The 22032-nt window shown below is 36.6% G+C and overlaps 1 protein-coding gene and 1 long non-coding RNA gene across 2 annotated transcripts; both read left to right on the forward strand.

Moving 5' to 3' along the window:
- Positions 1-10114: 10114 nt before the first annotated feature.
- LOC104847600 lies at positions 10115-18225 on the forward strand. Its single transcript, XR_776193.3, has 3 exons — positions 10115-10307; positions 10426-10510; positions 17899-18225. It is a non-coding gene; the product is annotated as an uncharacterized LOC104847600 (long non-coding RNA).
- A 233-nt stretch (positions 18226-18458) lies between these two features.
- On the forward strand, positions 18459-18935 carry Sertm2 (serine rich and transmembrane domain containing 2). The gene has a single exon (XM_033760088.1). It carries the CDS (start codon positions 18663-18665, stop codon positions 18933-18935), a length of 273 nt encoding a protein of 90 aa, XP_033615979.1. The 5' UTR covers positions 18459-18662.
- Positions 18936-22032: the final 3097 nt, after the last annotated feature.

The following is a 22032-nucleotide window of genomic DNA, read 5'->3' on the forward strand; positions in this document are numbered from 1 at the left end:
TAGGTATACAGTACAGTTACATTCATTATTGGGATCTTGTACCTTTACATGAAAGGTCTTGGTTCTCATTTTTTCCCCTTGTCCCTGCCCTCCCATCACCCCCACCTCCCCTCTCCCTTTACAAACACTTCATTTCCATTTTCTTCATTTTCTCATATTGTTTTCTTTTCCCTTATTGCCTTTCCCCTGTCCTTCCCACTGCCCCTACACCTTTAGCCCTTTTCTTTCTATTACACATTGTCAATTATACCATTGGGATCTTGTACATGCATTTAAAAAGTTTATAGATGTGAAAACTAAGATCTTAACAGTGGTTGCTTTTACAGAGAGGAGAGAAGAGAAGATTTTCACTTTACTTCATATATTTACATATTTCTTGAGGTTTTCTTTTTAAAGCACAATCCTGTATAACCTTACAAAATCATTTTAATCTAAAGTAATTATCTAACAGGGGAATGAATCCATCATGGCTAACTACATAATACTTAAACAATAAAAATTACTATATTATAGTCATACACATTAACATGGATGAATCTCACATAATATTGTGCAAAAACATTTAAGAAAAATAAAAAGTGTGGATTCATGTATGCAAAGATCCAAAATATACGTAAAACTTAAACATCATTGTTTTGAGATGCATATTATGAGGAAGAACAAAGGGATGACAAACACAAACCAGAATAGTAGTCACTTCTAGAGAGGAGGAAGGGGCATGCGGCGGCTTCAAAGATTTTGATTACATTCTCTTTCTTGGGCTGGGTAGTGAGTAAATGGGTGTTCCTTTTATTAGGATTCTTTAAACAATAGTGAATATTATATCTGCCCTCATATAAATGATCTATTTCATAGACACAAATTGCAATATAGATATATTAATTAAAATTTTTTAAAAAAGAATTGATATTATCCTAAGAAATAATTATGCACACATAATCAGGTAGACTAATTCATATTAAACAATTAGAAGCTGATTGGAGCCATAAAATCTGACCTGAGGGCCAGATGCAATTTAGCTAATAATTCTCTATAGAGATGCAAAATTATACCACCAAGGATTAAGTAAATAACACTTAGATTTTAAGCAGCAGAAAGAAAAGATGAATATTTGGGGGTGTTTTGAAGGTAGGGCTATTCCTGGAGTTCCCACATTACATCACAACACATGGGAAGCAAACACCTTCTCCCAAAGGGTTTGAGACGTCAGTGAATATATCTACTGCAGTGCTGAACCTCTGGCCCATGTGTTGTTGTTGTTGTTGCTTTCTTTTTAAGAAAAAAATGTTAATGATTGAGTTGTTTTTTTCAAAACTAAGACTTCAGTATTCAGGTTTAATTGCAGTGCCGGTTCTGTGTGATAAATAAGTGGGTTTTGGGTTGCAGTTTGGGCTCTAAAGGGTCCATCATCACTGGACTAGACTATAAAACTGACCTTCAGGGTTAATACCAGGAAATCACTCTAAAATCCAATATACTGACTCCAGCTGACTCTATCAAGGGCTTCTAAGATGAACAGTAAATTCTGATAACGGCTAATTTCTCATTTGAATTGAGCCCAAACACATGAATTAGCTGCCCTATGATAACATGTTTTGGGCCATGTGTATTCTTCCATGAAGCGTTACACCATGAGTTCCTATTCATTACATTTAACTTAACACCCATCACTCCATCACTTTCACTCTGCTCACCACCAAATAAAATAGAAAAGAAAAAGAGGTTTTAATTTGCTCAGACATCCTTGTTTTGTTGAAACGATTGTTAAAAACCTTTGTTCCTTAATTTATATACTTTCCCCCTAGTAATTCAAATATGGCAATAAATAAGGATGGAAGCCTTTTACATTATTTGACAAGGAATGGATGGGGTCAGGCACTCAGTCGCCTATTCTTCAGGCTGAGATGCAAAGCAGCCACAAGATGGGGAAAGCCATCTGTCTTTATTAAGACTTGGCACCAAACCAGTGCAGAATAAAGAAGAGCTCATTTAGTAAATGGCAGTTTCCATTCTGGAAAACGACAGAAAATTTACTGCATGTTCAGCAAGAAAAAAAAAATCCGCTCAGAGAAAATTTATATTACTAAGATTTAAACAGAAAGCACTTTTCAGTGATATTAGATAAAAATTTCTACCTAATAATAAATTAGGAAGAAAGAAAAAATCTTCTCCAAGACACTGTTGCCTTTTCATCCTCCAAGGTTCTTCCCTCTCTCTTGACCTATTCTCATCTTTTCCATAAGACCACAACACATGACCCAGCTCCACTTGAAGGATTCACTAATGTCAATCCAAACTAACTTCACTGGTGGGATCAACTGTGCAAAATACAACATTCATTTCTTCCTTTCTGTCTTATATCTAACTTGATCTCTTTATCAAACAATTTGTATAGGGAAGGTTAATGTATTCACCAGCTTTCTTTCTTTCTTTTTTTTTTTTTTTTTTTTTTTTATGGAACTCACTATATAGCCCAGGCTGGTCTCGAACTCACAGCGATCCTCCTGCCTCAGCCTCCTGAGGGCCAAGATTACAGGGATGCACCACCACACCTGGCTTCATCGGCTTTCACTACTACACTTAAAAACTTGAAACACTATATTTATTCTTCCTACCCAGGAGCAGGGTATATCTTTCCATTTTCTTATATCCTCTTCTATCCCTTTTTTCAGAAAGCTGTAGTTTTCAGTGTAGAGGTCTTTTGTTTCTTTCGTTAGACTGATTCCTAGATACTTCATTTTTTTGAATGCTATTGTGAAAGGAATTCTTTCCCTAATTTCTCTCTCAGTGAGTCTGTTATTTGTGTACAAGAAAGCTATTGATTTTTGAGTGTTGACCTTGTATACAGCTACTCTGCTAAAAGTGTCAATTAAGTCTAGGAGTCTTTTGGTGGAATTTTTTGGGTCTTCAATGTAGAGTATCATACAGTCAACAAATGATGACAATTTAACTTCTTCCTTTCCTGTCTTAATTACTTTAATTTCTTTCTCTTGTCTAATTACTGTGGCTAATGTTTCCAGAACTATATTGAAGAGGAGTGGTGATAGTGGGAAAAATTTTTTACCGGCTGCTCCTAAAACAAAGGCCTCTTATCTAGAATATATAAAGAACTCAAAACAATCAGCCCCCCCAAACATAAAGACCTGATTCAAAAATGTGCATCTGAAATGAACAGACATTTCTCAGACAAAGAAGTAAAAGCAGCAAGTAAAATTATGCAAAAATGTTCCACATCACTGGTCATTTGAGAGATGCAGATGAAAAAAACACTGAAATTCCACCTTACCCCACAAAGAATGGCTGCTTTCAAGAAATCACACAATAACAAATGTTGGCAGGGTTGTGGGGAGAAAGGAACCCTTCTCTGTTGTTGGTGGGAGTGAAGACTGGTGCAACCACTATGGAAATCAATATGGAGATACCTCAAAGAGCTGGGACTAGAGGTTCCATTTGACCAGCCATCCCTCTGCTGGGTATCTTTCCAAAATAATTAAAAGAATCATACCACAGTGATATATGCACACCTATGTTTATAGCAGCACATTTTGTAATAGCTAAAACTTGGAAACAGCCCATTTGCCCATCAGTTGTAAACTGGATAAAGAAGATATGGTTTTTCTATAAAATGGAATACTACTCAGCCATAAAGAATGAGAAAATAGATTCATTCATAGGAAAATGGATACATATTGAGGATATACACCCAAGTGAAATAAATAAGTCACACGTGTAAATAGCGAATAGTTTCTCTGGTGTGAATAAACTATAATGGTACATAAAATTCTATTGAGATAATTGACAATGTGAAATTGGCAGAAAAGGGCTAAAGGTGTAGGGAAAGTGGGAAGGGTAGGGGAAAGGTAATAAGGGAAAGGAAAAAAATAGAGGAGAAAATGAAAAAATGGAAATAAAGTGTTTGTAAATGGGGAGGGGAGGAGGGGGCGAAGGGAGGGCAGGGACAAGGGGAAAAAATGAGAACCAACACCTGTCATGTAAAGATACAGGATCCCAATGATGAATGTAAGTATACTGTATACCTAAAATGTACCAGTAAATCCAATTGGAAAAAAAAGAACCTGAAACAAAAATCTTATAAAGAAAAATATTTAGTTAGTTCAATTTTGGAAGTTCAAAGTACACATATCATAGAACAAGTTTATTGGCATTGGCCCTTGACTGCATCACTTCATGACATGGATGACAATGGCACTGCACGTGTGGGACCAAGCAAGTGATTACATTTTGAACCAGAAACAAAGAGAAAGAGGATAGGCTTGGTCCTGCAATTCCTTTCAAGGGCTCCCTCCCAATGCCCTAAGGATCTCCTACTAGGCCCCATCTCCTAATAGTTCCACCATGTCTCACTGGCATCATGCTGCTGGTCAAGACTTCAGTGAAGGACCTTTGGGGAACCCTCATCCAAGTCCCAGCTGTTTTCTCTTTCATCGTATTACCACTCTGTCAGTATTCCAGACTGCACCTTCTGCCACACTGCTTCATGAACCACCTTTCCTCCATCTGCTTTCCAACTTTCCGCAAACATTCATCCATGAATGGCCCTTTTCCCATTTCCTTCATTATTGTAAGTTTGTATCTTTTGTGTTCTTTTGCTAGTTGGGGATGTTTAAGCAGCACTTGCAGGTAATCTGTATCATTTTTAAACTTATTTAAATATAAAATTTATTTCAAATAAAGCTTGAGCGCTCACTTTGTTATCCCTTCCACTTCTTTTTGAAGTAGAGCAGCATTTAAGAGCATCAACCTCATTGCTATGATAAATCTAGCTGACTTGGTAACAGAAGACCATTTTACAGTTTAAAGGACTAAAACACCTGAACAGTAAACATGCATGTGTCTCCTTTGAAGCAGAACTTCTATGCATACACCAAATATCCACCAAATATCTGATAAGTTGTTTAGTACATTTGGTTCAATATGCATTTATCTGTCTATGTCCCAAGAGTAGTAGTTCTAAATCTGGGGAACTTGTCAAAAAATACATATTTTAAGGCTTCAACCCTCAATAAGGTCTGGGATTGGACCAGGATTCTGTGTTTTGAAATACTCCCTTAGGTGGAAAGCACAGCTATGGTTAAGAACCACTGGAAGGCCCGCAATAGCGAGGTTGGGCCCTTCCCATTCCTTGCACTTCCTCATTTCAATCTGTATTCTTGCTGACTCCAAGCGTACATGGCATGTTTAGATGAGTACTTTTCCTAGCGTAGTTGCTGCCTTCCAATTCATGCTAGTTCAATAAAAACCTACCAAGCAACCAATTAAAAATTGGCAGATTTAATCTGTGCTGAGTAAACTCACTTGCCTGAGATCTTCAATGTGATTAATGAAAATGGGAATAATATCTTGTGCAATCATATGTAGCCCAAGCCAGAGGTTGCCATAACTTTTAAATATCTAAATATATAAAAGCAACATAAGAATTACAGGATAGTGGTGCTAGAGCCTAGGTCCCATCACAAAATTATCCTATAAGGATGAAATAAACAAACTCCTTAATTTGAACAATGTATACTAAGTTTAATTAAGGAAAGGGAATCGCTTTTTAAAAGGCAAACTATAGGTATAATTAAGCCAACCAAACATTATTGATTCACTGCTTTATTTTTAACATCTGCATACCCTTTTAGAATTTTGACATTTTCACCACCAAGGAATTCGAAAGTCAGTCAAACAGAGCTGCTGAATTGCAAAATGCAGTTCTTGGACATAGTGTCTGTACTAGGGCAGGAATATGATAAAATGGCTAAAAGCACAGGTTTGAAGTCAGAGACACCTGGGTTAAGTTTCATTACTTTCTAGTTATGTGACATTGAGTAAACTATTTAACTTCTCTAAAATTGTTTCTTCCTTCTGTTGTTTCTAATGAGAGCCAAACTTGCTTAAGCTTCGACATGTTCGTACAAACTGCTCCCTCTGCCTTCAATACTGTTCATTTCCTTTAGCTGTAACTCCTAGTCATCTTTCAGGTCTCAAATACACATTACATCTTCCTAGAAGTCATGATTTCCCAGTAAAAGTTAGATATTGCTCTTTTGTGTCTCTTTCCCAAGTGTCCTAAAAATACATTTAGTTATAATTAAATATATGTTAATTGGTGGTTTATAAAATCTTTTTTCTTCCATAGTGTAGGAGCCATCAAAGCTGGGACCACGGGCCAAATATAACTCATAACTTCTTTTTTCTTAACTGCTTTCAAAGTAAGAATAATTGTTAAATTTTTAAAGAGTTAGTTAAAGGGAAGAATATGCAATAGAGATCATGCATGTCCCGAAATACCCAAAATATTTACTACCTGGGTTTTTATTGGGGGAATATGCTTACTCCTGTGTATACTATAAGGGATTTAAGACCAAGGACTTTTTCATTTCACTGTATGTCCTTCTCTTAGCACAAAGCCTGGTACGTACTGTGCACTCTGGTGCTTATTGAATGAAAGAATGAATTATTGAGTGGAACTGATATTTTTTAAAGTCTCCCAATATCTCAATATATTGTACTCTACTGGGGTAGGTTTTCTTTAACCCTAAATGGAAACATGGACAGATTGCATAATTTTTCTGCTCACATTTTTAAGAATAAACAGTACTAAGGTCACTCACTCTAAGTGATAAATCAAACTTAATTCAGTAATTAATCAGTATGTATACAATCTACGATATTAATTGAAATCTTCAGTCTTTATTCAAAGAAAGTGTCTCCTTCCCTTCCCACTGCTGAAACTGGTAGACTATGGTTAACTACCTTTAGATAGGGAGGAAGAATAGGTTTTCTTCTTTCTGTCCCACTTTGTAGCTGCTATCTGTCCCCTCAGGATAGAAGCAGGAACACAGAAAGGAGAGAAGGGAATTAGTCATTTCTTCCTTTGTGAAATTACTTCCCACCGGTTGGCTCTCTAGCTTTCTCAGAGCAAAATGCAGCTTTAGTGCTCTGCTTGTCTACAGCACAGAGTAAATGGTAAGGTCTGGGGAAATACCCCCTTACTAGGCTTGAATTGTAGGAAGTAGTATCACCCAGACCTATCACTTCTATGAAAGACAGAGTGGCATCTTAGACTGGCAACATCTCTCTGCAAAGAATTGTTTTTACAAATTTCTATTCCTGATCCCATCCATCATCGGATGCCTTATTGTTTCTTTTTCTTAATTGAATTTATTGCTACATTTTAGGGATACAGTAGAGTTACATTCATTATTGGGATCTTGTACCTTTACATGACAGGTGTTGGTTCTCATTTTTTCCCCTTAACCCTGCCCTCCCTTCACTCCCCTCCTCCCCTCCTCATTTACAAACATTTTATTTCCATTTTTTCATTTTCTCATATTTTTTTCTTTTGTTTCTTGAAACTGAGGTAAGATAAAAGAAATAAAAATAAATAGGAAGGAGAGAAGAAACTCAATTGTTTTTGTCTTCCTTATTACCTTAAAACTCTGGGTCAGATCCCTGCTCAGCTGTACATGTATGCATATTAATCATTTAAGGTGTGCCTATGGTACAAAGTGTATTAGCCCCAAGTTTACCTACTCTATTTCATCCCCTTCAAGCCTGAAGACACAAAAATAAGAACAACTAAATGAAAATTTTCCGGATTTACAGAAATATGCAATAACCATATTTTACAAAGCCCAGTTCCAGTCTTCTTCTCTGTTGCAATGCCTAAAATTTTTCAATTATTGCCCCAAAACTGTAATAGCCTTGATTCTCGAAAAAGCAGACCTACACAGATCACCCCATGATGAGACCTCCCAAGCAATCTAAACTGCCCCTTGAGCCATAAGGATTCCTTCAGAGTGGGAGCTGTGAAACCAGAACTGAGATGATTGACTGGGCCCTGGCACATCTCAGCCTATCCATAAAAGCTGTGTTGTGTTTTTGTGAGCAGCCCAGTCTGAACCTTCCCATCACAGGGTGCCTCCTCCCATTACCTAAATTGCAGTCCTTTCCTGATTCTCCCTTACTTTATAATTCTGCTTAATAAATCTGCCTTTGCCTCATAATGACACTCCCTGAAGTTCTTTTTCCAAGATGCGATACTACTCAGTGGGTCAAGTTGAGGTCCCCATCACCTCTTTAGGGACTTCCTCAGACAATGATAATGAACCTGCTCTGGAGCATTTCTCTTGTAGATGCTGCACATGATAACTTGGTTTTGGACCTTTACATCTATTATGTCTTCCTGGAAACCTGAATTTTAATATCATGTTACATAACTCTTATTTTTTTATAATTAGATAAGAAAAGATAAATTATTTTGGTTGCAATCTCCAGTTAGATTCAAGCAGCCTCATCCTCTCTTGACATCTAAAACTTTGAGGCAACATTAGCATTTATTGGTAATTTATAATGCATGGTTTAGAGATATATTCTCATATAATCTCCCTTTTACAATTTCCTTTGTTTTAAAGATGAGAAAACTGAGTCTCAGGGAAATTAACTGACTTTCTTAAGGTAATCAAGGAAATACAGATCAAAGCTGAGGCCAAAACCCAGATCTACATGATTTCAAAGTTCCTTGTCTTTCTGCTATACTATTATCTCTGAGCTTTTCAACCAAACTATGCAAAATGGGAGAGAACAGAGAACATATATCCCTGGGGAAGTCTGAGTAGTTCAAGAAGTTCCCATATAAAGTACAAATTTTCTCTGAAGTCTCATGTATGACCATAAAAAATACATGCAGACATTGCAGTTTATTCTACAATGTGTCTATCATCATATAAAAAGTTTAAAGTGGTAACTTCAATGACATATGTTCTTCCTATCCAAACATCCAAGTAAAATAAATCCTCTAGGAAAATGCAGTAGGTTTATTACATACTTTCATGAATCTTGGCCATACTATTCCAGTTTGGAAAATTCCACCATACTCCACCTGTTTGAGAAACTAGGTACTAGGACATCCTGGTGAAGCATTAAGGATTTCAAGGAGAGCCTCAATTCATTGTAACCACTGGGATGAAGGAAAGGAAAAGACATAAGATATAGGAATTGTTAAGGAGAGTGTGGGAATAAAGGGAAAATCACTGCAGTAATGTCTTAAAGATTGACAAGACATTGATATTAATACATTTATTGAAAAAATACATTTATTACCATTGTTACCATAATAAAAACTGTTGATAGATGTTGTCTGATGAACAATGAATGCACAAAGATGCCATGATGTTGAAGAAGCAATATGGAAAGATTCTGCTGTTCTTAACTTGGAGACCATGGAATGCAGAAGTTAAATATTTATGAGGGAGGAAAAGGTCTGTAGTTTTTATTAGATTCTGAAAGACATGCAAGACTCACAAAATTTAAAATACTGCGACAGAGAAAAGAGCAAAGACCCTGGGATCACTCTGCTTTATTTTCAAGTGTTAGCTCCAGGGTTACTAAACTACACAACAAATTTTTCTTTCTGAGCTACAGTTTCCCCATTTGTAAAATGAGAAACCCAAGTCATAGAGTTGTGAGAATTAAATGAAGTTCTTTATATGACACACTTTATACAAAGTAAGCACTCCAGAACTGGTAATCTCCTTCCTCTTGCCGTGTGAAGGATGGTAAGGTCATTTAAACTACAGGTGGATGAATCATTTCTAATGAAATATCTACCATGGATAGTTTCTTTAAAGATTTTACACCCTCAACCAGAAACTCAAGCTGATTTTATATTTCCACAAAATATCAAAGCTAAATGCATTCAACTAATGCCTTAAAAACTTTCCAAATCCTAGAAACACACACACACACACACACACACACACACACACACACGCGCGCGCGCGCGCGCACATATTATGTTTGTAAAAATGGAGTTATGGAAATACCAGCACATTTTGATATGTTTGGTGTCATTTCTCACCCTATATTGCTATAAGATCTACACTTAAAAAAAAAAGTCTTTTGAATTGAGCAAGAAATCTGATTCTTTTAAGTGACATTTGAAGCACCTTCTACAAAAAGAGGGAGCTTTAGCTAATACTACAGAAGAAACCTGGAAAGGGTTAAATTGGAAGGCTTATACAAACTTTGCTTCATTTCTCTCTTATCTCCTCCCTCTCTCTGGGGCTCCACACTGCAGGGCAGAGCAGAGCTGAGTCGCTATCTTTCCTGCATACTGTTGCCTGGGAATAAGGAACTAGAGACTTAACTAATTCAGCCAGCTTACATTCAAGTGTTCCAGACGGCAGTGGCACGTACACCCAGAGACCTCCCTTTTCTGTTTGGTGCTTATAAGAAAAAGGCATCTGAAACTGCACTCTAACCCATAGATGGCAACTGGCATTTTGGATAACTAATAGAAGGTTCTGTTCTGCTTTTCTGGAAAGGGCTGACTCTTCAGGAAGATGAAAGAGAAAGCATACTTTGCATGAACATAGTTCTGCTTCTCTGGTAAAGCAAGGCTTTCAATCTATTTTCCAGACACTACAGAGATGCTACTGAACAAGTTGGCTGTCGGAGAAAGCTTTAAAAGGAATACTTACATAGTCAACCAGAGCCAGGAAAGGTAAGAGAAATTTGGAAATTTGATAATGTTGTGAATGGTGAAGTAAGCTGCTTTATTTTATTTACTGGCAGGTGTGACAAATCGGCACCACCTGCGGCAGATAAAGCAACTCCCCTTGTGAAAGCTTATTATTTAATGGCTTGCTACTGAAATTGTAATTTTCATAGGCTGCTACGGAGCTCAATACTCTTCACAGTTCAGATCTCCCCATAGTTTTGTCTTCCTCACTTGGAAGATACAAACAGAAAGTGTTAACTCTTGGAACTGTTGCAATGGATAGATGTTACTTTTCTTTTCCACTGATCATTTTCTTTAGCAATTTGGGAGGATTTCATCTGAGTAATTATATAGGCAGGTATCATACAGAAAAATATAAAAAAAAAACAGTGGATGCTTTTCAGAACTTTGTCAATAAGAAAGTAAATGTTACTGCTAGGAGAACCTGAGTACCCAAACAGGGATAAGGATACATTTATTTATACTTCCCCAATGCTGAGCTCAGTGCCTAGGGCTTGGCTGGCACCAAATACAGGTTTATTGCGTAAATGTCAGTCTGATTTTGTAGGCTTATGCAGACCTTTGCTGCTTTCATCAGAAACAAGTTTCACCCAAGGAATCCTTCTTGCTGTCGACAGATAAAGACTAAAATTTCACGTTCCTTTCTCATTTCAAGGAGCAAAATTTATGATTCAGGACCTATGCAATTTTGCTCCCATGAGGTTATACATACTATGCTAATGTCAAACATTATTGAAGACTTGGGCACTTCAAGCTCAATACTAAAAACACAAGAATTTTTATTACTACTTTTATTTACCAAGTTAGTGACAAAACATGCAAACAGAAAGCCAGAAGTGCCTTCACAACACTTATAGGTATTTTGATTTACAGTAGAGATTAAAAAAACTGGATAGTCAGGTTCCTGTTGGACATTGGACAATTATTAAACTTATCTTTCCTCTTTTCCTTTCCTCCCTTCTTTCCCTATATTTTCCCGCTTCCCTTTCTTCTCTTTTTGTTAATCATTGATTTTCTCCTACCTTTTATTCCCTTCCCACATGTCTCATTCTCTCTTTTTTTTCCCCCCCAGCTTTACTCACCTCTCGCATTTCTTTCCTTTCCTCCTTGGGCTGGGGATTTAGCTCAGTGGTTCACCACTTGCCTTGATAAGCACAAGAGCTGGAGGTCAATCCCAGTACAGAAAAATAAAAAATAGCAACTCTTTCCTTTCCTCCTCTTTCTCTCGCCCTTCTTCAATTGCCCTTCCTTCTTTTCCTAATTCTTTGCCCTTTTCCCTACCCCTCACTATCTTCTTTTCCCCCAACAGCTTTCAACCACTTTTGAAAAACTAGAACTTGATTTTTATTTTTGAGCTTTTCAGAAAGGACTGTAGGAACTAAAATAAGACTATAAAAGTCTTCCCACAATGATCAGATCCCTCAGAATGAATGGATTTTTTTTCTCCTTTTGAAATCATATGATTATCTTTCATTCTATCTTGTGCAGAACTTTTAATGCAACAGTCGCATCATCTGTGCAATTAATTAGTGACCAAAGAAAGCCGTGGTGATCCTGTTTGGAAAGTTTTATTAGAAGAAATCATAGCTATAGGAACAGAGTAACAAAAATAATTCCCCAGGACCTAAATATTTATTTCAAAGTCCATAAAGGATTTAAGGAATTAAATTTATAAACCTACCAAAATTAACCAGGGTGTTTGGTGACCAGCTGACAATAGAGGATTTTGGAAATTATGTGACTAGTTTTCCAAACCCTCAAAAGAAACATTTAAAGAAGTTGACAACTATAGCAGACATCATTGTTGTCTAAGCTTCTCCAAGCTTCATGGAATAATAAACAAATAATCAGACCCAGGAAAAATTCAGGGTCAAATGTGAAGGAGACAGGAAAAATTGCATATAGCCTACCATCTTCTTTAAAAAATAAAGTTCAAACAAAGCTTACATATTGCTTAGGCATAGGTAGTGTGTGTGTTGTGTTTGTGTGCTCACACACTCATGCGTGTGCATATATGTGTGTATATATAAATCAAAACAAGGTAATGATTAACAAAATTGAAGGCTTGGTTACTTCTGTAGATAAGTAGGTAGGAGGACGAGTTGGAGAGTATAAGTGGATATCACATAAATTATTAGTTATTCTCATTCAAAGTTATTAGGAACAGTGTCTGTCGATGGGTGCTCATTATCTTATTAAGTACACAAATTAAAGAGGGTATGAATTTACGAATTATAGCAGGGTGCCATAAATCAATAAGTATGACTTATCCAGTAATGTATCCACTTCCAAGGAGGAATGAAAAGATTCCATAATAGCATAGAGGTCTCTCTCACTTTGTTTATATTAGCAGCAAGTGTGTATTTTTGCTTCCACTTCTCTTCTGGAAGGCAGGTGAAATGGTAATTTACAAGATACAGGAGTGAAAATTCACTAAACTCTTATCTCCATGCTAATACAATTCTTTCTTTTCTCTTCATTGTTTTTCTAATCAATTTTATTGGTACATTTTAAGTTCATCATTGTAAATTTGTATTTTTATTGTTTTTCTTTAATTGAGTTTATTGGTACATTTTAGGGATACAGTACAGTTGCATTCATTGTTGGGATCTTGTACCTCTACATGACAAGTCTTGATTCTCATTTTTTCCCCTTACCCCTGCCCTCCCTTCACCCCCTCCTCCCCTCCCCATCTGCAAACACTTTATTTCCATCTTTTCATTATCTAACATTTTTTTTCTTTTCCCTTATTACCTTTCCCCTACCCCTCCCACCTTCCCTACACCTTTAGCCCCTTTCTTCCCATTTCACAATGTCAGTAATCTTGTTAGGATCTTACGTGTTATTACAGTTTATTCACACCAGAGAAACTATTCGGTATTTACATGTGTGACTTATTTATTTCACTTAGGAGTTTATCTTCAATATGTATCCACCACTTTGGAAATCAATATACAGATACCTCAAAGAGCTTGGACTGGAGGTTCCATTTGACCCAGCCATCCCTCTGCTGGGTATCTTTCCAAAAGTACTAAAAGAATCATATCACAGTGATGTATGCACACCCATATTTATAGCGGCATAGCTTGTAATAGCTAAAACTTGGAAACAGCCCATTTGTCCATCAGTTGAAGACTGGATAAAGAAGATGTGGTTTTTCTATAAAATGGAATATTACTCAGCCATAAAGAATGAGTAGATTTGTACTTTAAAATATCTTGGTTCTTACTTTTTCCCCATTGCCCTGCCCTCCCTTCAACCCCTCCACCCATCCCTATTTACAAAGACTATGTTTCCATTTTTTCCATTTCTCATATTAATTCCATTCCCTTCTTTCCTTTCCCCTCCCCTCCCACTTCGCCTTCTCTTTGGACCTTTTCCTATTTGGCATTATCTATTATACATTTTGATCCTTATTTACAGTTGCAGTTCCTCACACCAGAGAAACTATTCATGCTGATACCATTCTTAATGAAAGCAGCTTCAGGGAGAACAGGTGGTGGAAGGAGGGTTGTTCAGACTGACCATATATGTACAACATTTAATACCTGAGGAGAAGCTGAGATCAAAGGATATCTCTGTATGAGCTGCCTGGGACTGCCAGAGTCCTGAAATTGAAATCCTAGGTTCTATTTTGTAAAGTTGTATTTCTCAGCCATAGCTGTGTATCATATTCACGTATAAAGCTTCAAACAATAATGATGTTCATGTCCCACACAGAACTAATGAATCAGAACTTCTGCAGGAAGAACCCCAATTACTGTATATTCATTTTCAAAAGGCCTAATATGTGTGCTTAGATACTTTAAGTGGGTAACTCATACAAACAGATTACAAAGTCCTATCCCCAGACATTAGGACCTAGGGAGCAAGAGAAAATGCCTAGGTATCTGCATTTTAATAAGCACCTTCTAAGTGCATTATCCTGATGAAAAGAATTTCCAAATCCCACACTGAGAAACACTACTTCCAAAGTTCCAAAACCTTAGGGCCTCAGAGTAGTTATTCTATGTATTTGTTTCCTAGAGCTACCGTAACAATGTTGTATAAATTGTGTGGCTTAAAACAACTGAAATTTATTCTCTCAGGTCTGGAGGCTGAAGTTAAGACATCAGCTGGGTCACACATCCTCTGAAATCTGTGTGATAGAATCTTCCCTGTTTCCAACCTCTAGTGCTTGCTGGCCATCTTTGGCATTTCTTGTCTTATGGATACATCACTCCAATCTGTTTCTGTCTTCTCACTGGGTGACTCTGTCATTGGATTAAAGACCCTAGTCATTGGATTAGAGCCAACCTAATGATCTCATTTTAATTTGATTACATCTGTAAAGATCTTATTTCTAAATTCTGAGATGAGTCACAGGTACTGGGGGATAGAACATCAAAATATCTTTTTGGATGATACAATTCAAACAATAACATTGTTTTAAATACATTTTAGCCCTCTTCTTCCTATGTACCATTATAGTTTTTCACACCAGAGAAACTATTTGGTATTTACACATGTGTGACTTATTTATTTCACTTAGGAGTATATCTTCAATATGTATCCATTTTCCTATGAATGAATCTAATTTCTCATTCTTTATGGCTGAGTAGTATTCCATTTTATAGAAAAACTACATCTTCTTTATCCAGTTTACAACTGATGGTCACATGGGCTGTTTCCAAGATTTAGCTATTACAAACTGTGCCGCTATAAACATGGGTGCACATATATCACTGTGGTATGATTCTTTTAATTCTTTTGGAAAGATACCCAGCAGAGGGATGACTGGGTCAAAGGGAACCTCTAGTCTAAAGGTGTAGGGAAAATGGGAAGGATAGGGGAAAGGTAATAAGGGAAAAGAAAAAAAATATGACGAAATGGAAATAAAGTGTTTGTAAATGGGGAGGGGAGGGGGGTGAAGGGAGGGCAGGGACAAGGGGAAAAAATGAGAAGCAAGACCTGTGATGTAAAGGTACAAGACCCCAATAATGAACGTAACTGTACTGTATACCTTAAATGTACCAATAAACTCAATTAAATAAATAAATAAATACTTTTTAAAAGTAGGTCCTCCAAACAATCAAAACACAGATGCTCCAAGAGGCCCATACCAAAAAAAAAAAGATGATCTAAGTTCGTCAGATGGACTTTCTAAAAACACAACAACAACAAAAAAACAGTAGTTAACTCTTAATGCTCATTGTGCAAATAATTGCATGCAAAGCATATTCCTGGTTCTCAGTCCTCCTACCAAAAAATAAATAAATAAAATCAAAATAGATGTACCTTGAAGCACAGAAAAAGTGTTTGCTAGATCACCGTTCCAAAGAACATAGAAAGAGAACACCTGTCTTTGCTCTTTGTTTCTCACAAACAATGTAGTTTTATACAGATGGTAGGAGCAGTAAGACTTGTGGCTGGGTTATATGTTGAATGTTTAAATTTTTTAAATTACAGTAAAGGACACGTTGCCAGTAATACCCCCTCAAAGTACTCCCCCTCACTTCAAACATACTTATTCCATCATTCTTGCCATTTTCTAAAGCAGTTTTGAAAGTCCTCTTTCATGAGTACCTTTCATTGTGCTGTCAGGGCTACCTCAGTGTTCCGAATCTATTCAAAATGTTTACCTTTTGTGGTCATTTCGACATTGGAGAAAAGCCAAAAGTTGCACAGTGCTGGATCTGGTGAATAGGGTTGATTGAGGACACCCCAGACTGTTTCTATGATCCTGCATTTCCTTTGGATAGTACTCACAAACAACATCTACTATATTTTTTAATTGTATTTCATAAAGACACTTACAAAAGAAGACTTCCAGAACTGCTTCAGAAAGTGACAAGAAAAATGGGATAAGTGTGTTTGAAGTAAAGGCAAATATTTGAGGGAGGTGGATATTAATGGCGATGTCTTTTACTGTAATACATATTTAAAATTTTAAACATTCGCCATGCATTTTAACTATGCCTCATAAGAAGCTAGACTAAGAAACATGCAGCTTACAGAAAATACAGTAATGTAGAGTAGAAATATAAAATTTAAACTAAAGTGCTCCAGGCTAGTTACAAAATTAAAGATGATAGGAAGAATAATGAGATTGTTGGAGATGGTTCTATGAACTCTCCTTGAATATGTTTACAAGAGATAAAACTAAGCTACATTGGGCCAGGGATTTAGCTCAGTGGTTCTGCCACCTGCCTCACAAGCATAAGGACCTGAATTCGATCCCCGGTACCAAAAAAAAAAAAAGAAAAAAGAAAGAAAAGAACTAAGCTAAATTGTCAGCAATCTGCTACTATTGCATGTAGAAGTGTGACAGGTGAAGGTGGTTATATTGTTCATTCCATTCAAAATTGATGACAAGCTAGATCATTTTCTTCAACAGTAAATGGTTGACCCTTTTTACATACTGAAATATCTTTACCAATAATTACAAGGTTCTGTCTTGTCTAGTAATGAAGGATGCTCTTATTTTCCTCAGCAAGGACATACCTTCTCCATTTTTCCTGCCTACAAACACTGAAAATAATATGTCCTCTCAACCCACAGACCTAAATGAGAGAGAACAAAAAACGAAACTGGGAGAAACGTTCATTTTTTAACATTCCATGATACATTAAAGTGAAATTTGGCACTGGAACCTGGGAATTAGCAAGTCCTTATATTTAGGTCTGCTTTCTTTTAGTGATAGGCTTTCCTGGATAAGTCAGATCAGTGCTTCTCAGTCCTCGTTGCAATTTAGAGTTACTTATGAAGTTTTTTTTTAAAAAAAAAACAATATTTGGGGTCCATCCCAGTCCAATAAATTGTGAATCTTTAAAGTGGTGCCCAGGTCCCTACTTTGAAGATCATGATTCAAGTATCTAGTTTGTTACCCGGTTTTGACATATTTAAATTACCCCATGTGAATCTTATGCAATATGGAAAACACTGTCCTAATCTAGCCTAGTTATAGCTGCTGTTTAGTGATCTGTACTTTTCTTTAACCCTTTAATAGCTGTTTTCCTGCATAAGAAGAAAAGATATTTAGCCAAGCATGGTGTTCCCTATAATCTCAGCCACTCAGGAGGCTGAGGCAGGAAGATGCACTTCCAGACCAGCCTGGGCAACATAGCAAGACCTTGTTATCAAAATAAAAATAAGAAGGGCTAAGGATGTAGCTCAGAGGCAGAGCACTTGCCCAGCATGCACAAGGCCTTTGGTTCAACAAGCAGCACCACATACAAACAAAAAAGGCATTTAAAATTATGGAAAACTATATTATTTTAAAACTAGTTTGCCTACAGCAAATCATTTCAGGATGTATTGGTTCATTTTTATTTCAAAATATATTTTAATCCATTTCCCTTAGATGCCTGAATATTTTATCTTTTTTTCAGGAAAATAAATCTATTGAAGAATCTTAGAAGCCAAATCTTCTGAACCTAGGCCTACTGCTGTCAGTATCTGAGTCCTCCTGCATCTGAGAAGTACCAGGTCTGACAACGCTTTCCCTCCAACCTACAGTGAGGGACATCAACAAAGGTGTAGAAAATTCCTATCCTCTAGACTTACAGCCCTCAAGCTGTGAAGCTGGGCAGTCTCCATCCTTAGGGATGATTCAGAAAAACAGACAAGTAGGTGTGAAAACTCAGATATAACGAGCCAGAAATATATAAATGCCTTTAAGAAGTCTCCTCACAGAAGAACCCAATTAAATTCATGCAATTAATAAACCTAAACAGGATATAGGTAAAAGGGAGACTTTCTCTCTCTACCAAAATAGAGTAAAAGTCTGATATAATACTCTAAGTGATTCTTGTCCACATTGCAGTATTATAAAACAGTTTCACCATACTTAATAACTATAAGAGTAGGAATGTGAAAAATAAAGCTTTATTTATATATATTTTAATCGATTAAGAAATTCTAATAAAATCTATCTGGGAAGGAGGTACTTACTGTGCTAGAGGACAGAAAGAGTGTGGAAATTACCAATTTAGAGCATTCTTGTTTTCTTGTCTGGGCACTATGACTTCACTCCAAGTGTGACTGCTTTGTATCAGATTGTTGGAACATCCCAAGTATATTCAGAGACAGTGTAAGTGACCTGGAATGCTGCAAAGGCAATAGAAATCAGAGATATCAACTCAAGTACTGAGTGATGACGGAGGTACATTTTAAGTACCATGGGAATCTCACTGGGAGGGCCCATTTTCCCACTCTGGCCACTGAGGTGGACAACACTTCAGACAAGTACTCCAACCTGTACATGTACGTGGGTTTATTTCTGAGCCTCCTGGCCATTCTCCTCATCCTGCTCTTCACAATGCTCCTTCGGCTCAAACATGTCGTCTCGCCCATCACCTCTGAAAGCATAGAAAGTGCCCCACAGTTCACAGATGTAGAGATGCAGAGTAGAATTCCCACTCCTTAAAGCCAGAATGAAGGTGAGATTTAGTGGGTCTTATTGAATTCTTGTGTGTTGACGTACTGGAAGTCTTGCTTTTTTACACAAAGCTTCCTATATAACAACAAGCTGCTCGTGTTTTCTTTGTGTTATCCTTCATCTTGACTCTGCTTGTGGGATATATAAGAGGTCTGAGACTCATTCTTTGAAAAGAATATAGAAAACGACAGCTGGCTGGGAGGGCAGGTGTCCATAGTAACCAAAGAGCACTTGGCCTTCAGCAAACCTCAGAAACCACAGAAATTCATATGATGCTGTTAAAAACACAAGATCCCTGGAAGCTCTAGGAACAAACAAGGAGAATTTTCCTTTAAAAGGTATGAATGCTCCAAGAGGATGCCACATGAAAAAGACAAGTTTTAACTCATTAGTTTGGCCCTAAAGAATCACCTCTGCTTATATGAAGCTAAATCTTGTCAGAAGTTAACAGAAGAGGATCACTATCCCTTTCCCAAAAGAGCAATAGTTTCATCATCTTAGCCCAAGAATTCTGTCCCAAATGAAGGAAGAGATTTAAAGAAACTTTCAGTTTAAGGAGCAGCCTTGAAGAAAGAGCTATTATCTACAGGAAAAAATGTATTTTGAAAACTTTCACTCATATAAGCAGCCCTAGTATGTCAGTAGGAGAGAATTTGATTCTTTTAAATTAAATTTCCAGTGAGAAACCAAGGAGAGGCATATTGTTTATAATCAGAAATTAGAAATCTAGTGGCAATTTGCTACCAAAAAACTAGTACACCTGTGTTAGATTCTACATGCTCAAAAAATTAGTCACTCTTTGCACCTAAAAGGTTGTCATCAAATTTCACAGGATGCTCCATAGGGAACTGCAGTGGTGGTAAGAGATAAATGGAATGGATGTGAAATTAATGCCTCTACCACCACTGTAACCATTTTAGATTGGCTCATTTACTCTGTTCTAAATCTAGTGTGGTGGTGAAACTCCCAAGTGCGTTCCAATTTTATGCAGTCATTTGCCAATGCTCCCTTCTCCGAGGGGCTGAAAAGTGTGAAATCCCCATATGCAGAGCTAAACTTAGCAGCAAGGTAGACTCTGCCACACCTGTTATAATTGCACACTGTCAGAGATGGCAGCTGCATTCTGCATCATTCAGAACAAATTAACAGGTAAACAAAGACTTGGATAAGGTATAGAGTTCCTTTTTTGCTTCATGTTTTCTAAAATGCAAGGTGACTCATATTATTATATCTTGGTGGCTTAGTTTGTGTCTTTATTCAACACACAGATGCCATGGACTTTTAAAATTTTAACTCTTGGCAGCCATATATAGACTTCATCAAAGGCTGACAATATGCCCCCGATCTTAAGGACATGTATTCCCCCTCGTTCCAGTTTCTCTGTGTTGTGCCCACAGTATTTGAATGCACCGTACAGTTGGGAAGTTAGTGCTTGGATAAATGAAGGAACTGATTACACTTTCAAATAGCAGCAGATAGGAAGATACTCAAAGCACCCTTTTCTGAATCTTATAAAGAGAATGCAAATCTGTTCCCTCCCCACCTGACCTCCGTAACCCGAATTTGAAAAGATTAAAACTTCCTGCAATCACTGATTTAGATGATGACTGTTACTAACCTGAAAAACAACCACTCTCTGTAATCACAAGTACCCCATGGGATCTAGATCTTTGCTGAACATTCACCAAAACACAAAGCCCTGAATATACTAAAATAGCAGCTTAATCCCCATAATTTCCAATGATAACAAATGGAAATAATTTAAATTGATGCTTCACTGTGGTGACTCACATGGTATTTAATCTTTAGGAAAATGAACTGGATGCTTTAATTAAAACTGAATCATTAAATGAATGTTTTAATGATAATAAACTGTAAATAAAATAATTTTTCCATTTATATTAAGATATGTCATGTCCCAAACTCATTAATTGACATATACTACTGATCAGAGTCAGCTAGACAGTGGGTATAATTTGAATTTATCCTTCTATACAGAATATTTACTAACCCATCCCATTCTCCCTCCAAATTTCTCATCAGCTGGTATATAAACAGGTAGGTATAGATATACTCTGTTTTATGATAAAATGAAAGATACATCACTTTTTATTACATTGAGCCATATTACGTTGACATTTTGTAGTCCAAAAGTGCTCTGATATCAGCAATATAATATAATTCAATCTAATACAAAGAATTACCATAAGAGTTATTTAAAATAATAAACTCCTTCATTAGATTTTTAAATAATTTAATTTCAGAAAGGGACATTCCATAAATTTCAGAATCATGGATTGTATGAAACAAGATACACTGTGAAATATACATGTTTGGCAGCAAATACAAAGGTGAATGAAGTAAAAATGGATTCATCCAGCCCAACCATCCCTTCCATGCCAAATCTGAAGCTTGGACTCATAACTGAGTCTGACCACTGCAGAGCCCAGCATACTTACTAAGTAGGTAGACAGGGTCCATTTAATGCATTTAAATGGTTATATTTAATAATATATTTTAGTCACCTGAATTTGTACAAAGTAACTTCTTAAATTGTAAAAGAAATGTACAGGAAAAATTGGATTATGTTTGTTGAAAATTATATTTGAAGTAGATTCATACTGTATGAAAACAGCAACATTTGTATTAATATTTAGCATGTTATTTGTGATCCTTGAACAATAAATGCTGAAAATAAATATCTATTGTTTGACAAATGTAAAGAATCTTATAATTGTCTCTTCATCCCAATATAAATAGTAACAACTGCACATTTTGCAGGACTTATTTCTTATTATTTTTTCTTGTTCTCTAAGCTTCACCTATTTTATTAGCAGTAAAATATGAACAAATGAATGACTGCCATCGGTCAGTGATGGGGACCTGTGGGGAGAGTGAGACCAGGTGTCTATGGTGCCACTTGACCCTATAGGGTATTTTAACATATATATTCTATCGTACTTTCTGCATTTGAGCCTCGCAGGAACCCTGTGAATAATGAATGGAAGTGTGACAAAGTCTGTCTTACAAAAGAGGGCACAATCCCAGAGAGATCTGTGAGGCATTCATTGTTACATAAAGGCAC

This window comes from Fukomys damarensis, unplaced genomic scaffold (genome assembly GCF_012274545.1).
Source record: "Fukomys damarensis isolate Sample0158 unplaced genomic scaffold, DMR_v1.0_HiC HiC_scaffold_39, whole genome shotgun sequence".
NCBI classification, from domain to species: Eukaryota; Metazoa; Chordata; class Mammalia; order Rodentia; family Bathyergidae; genus Fukomys; species Fukomys damarensis.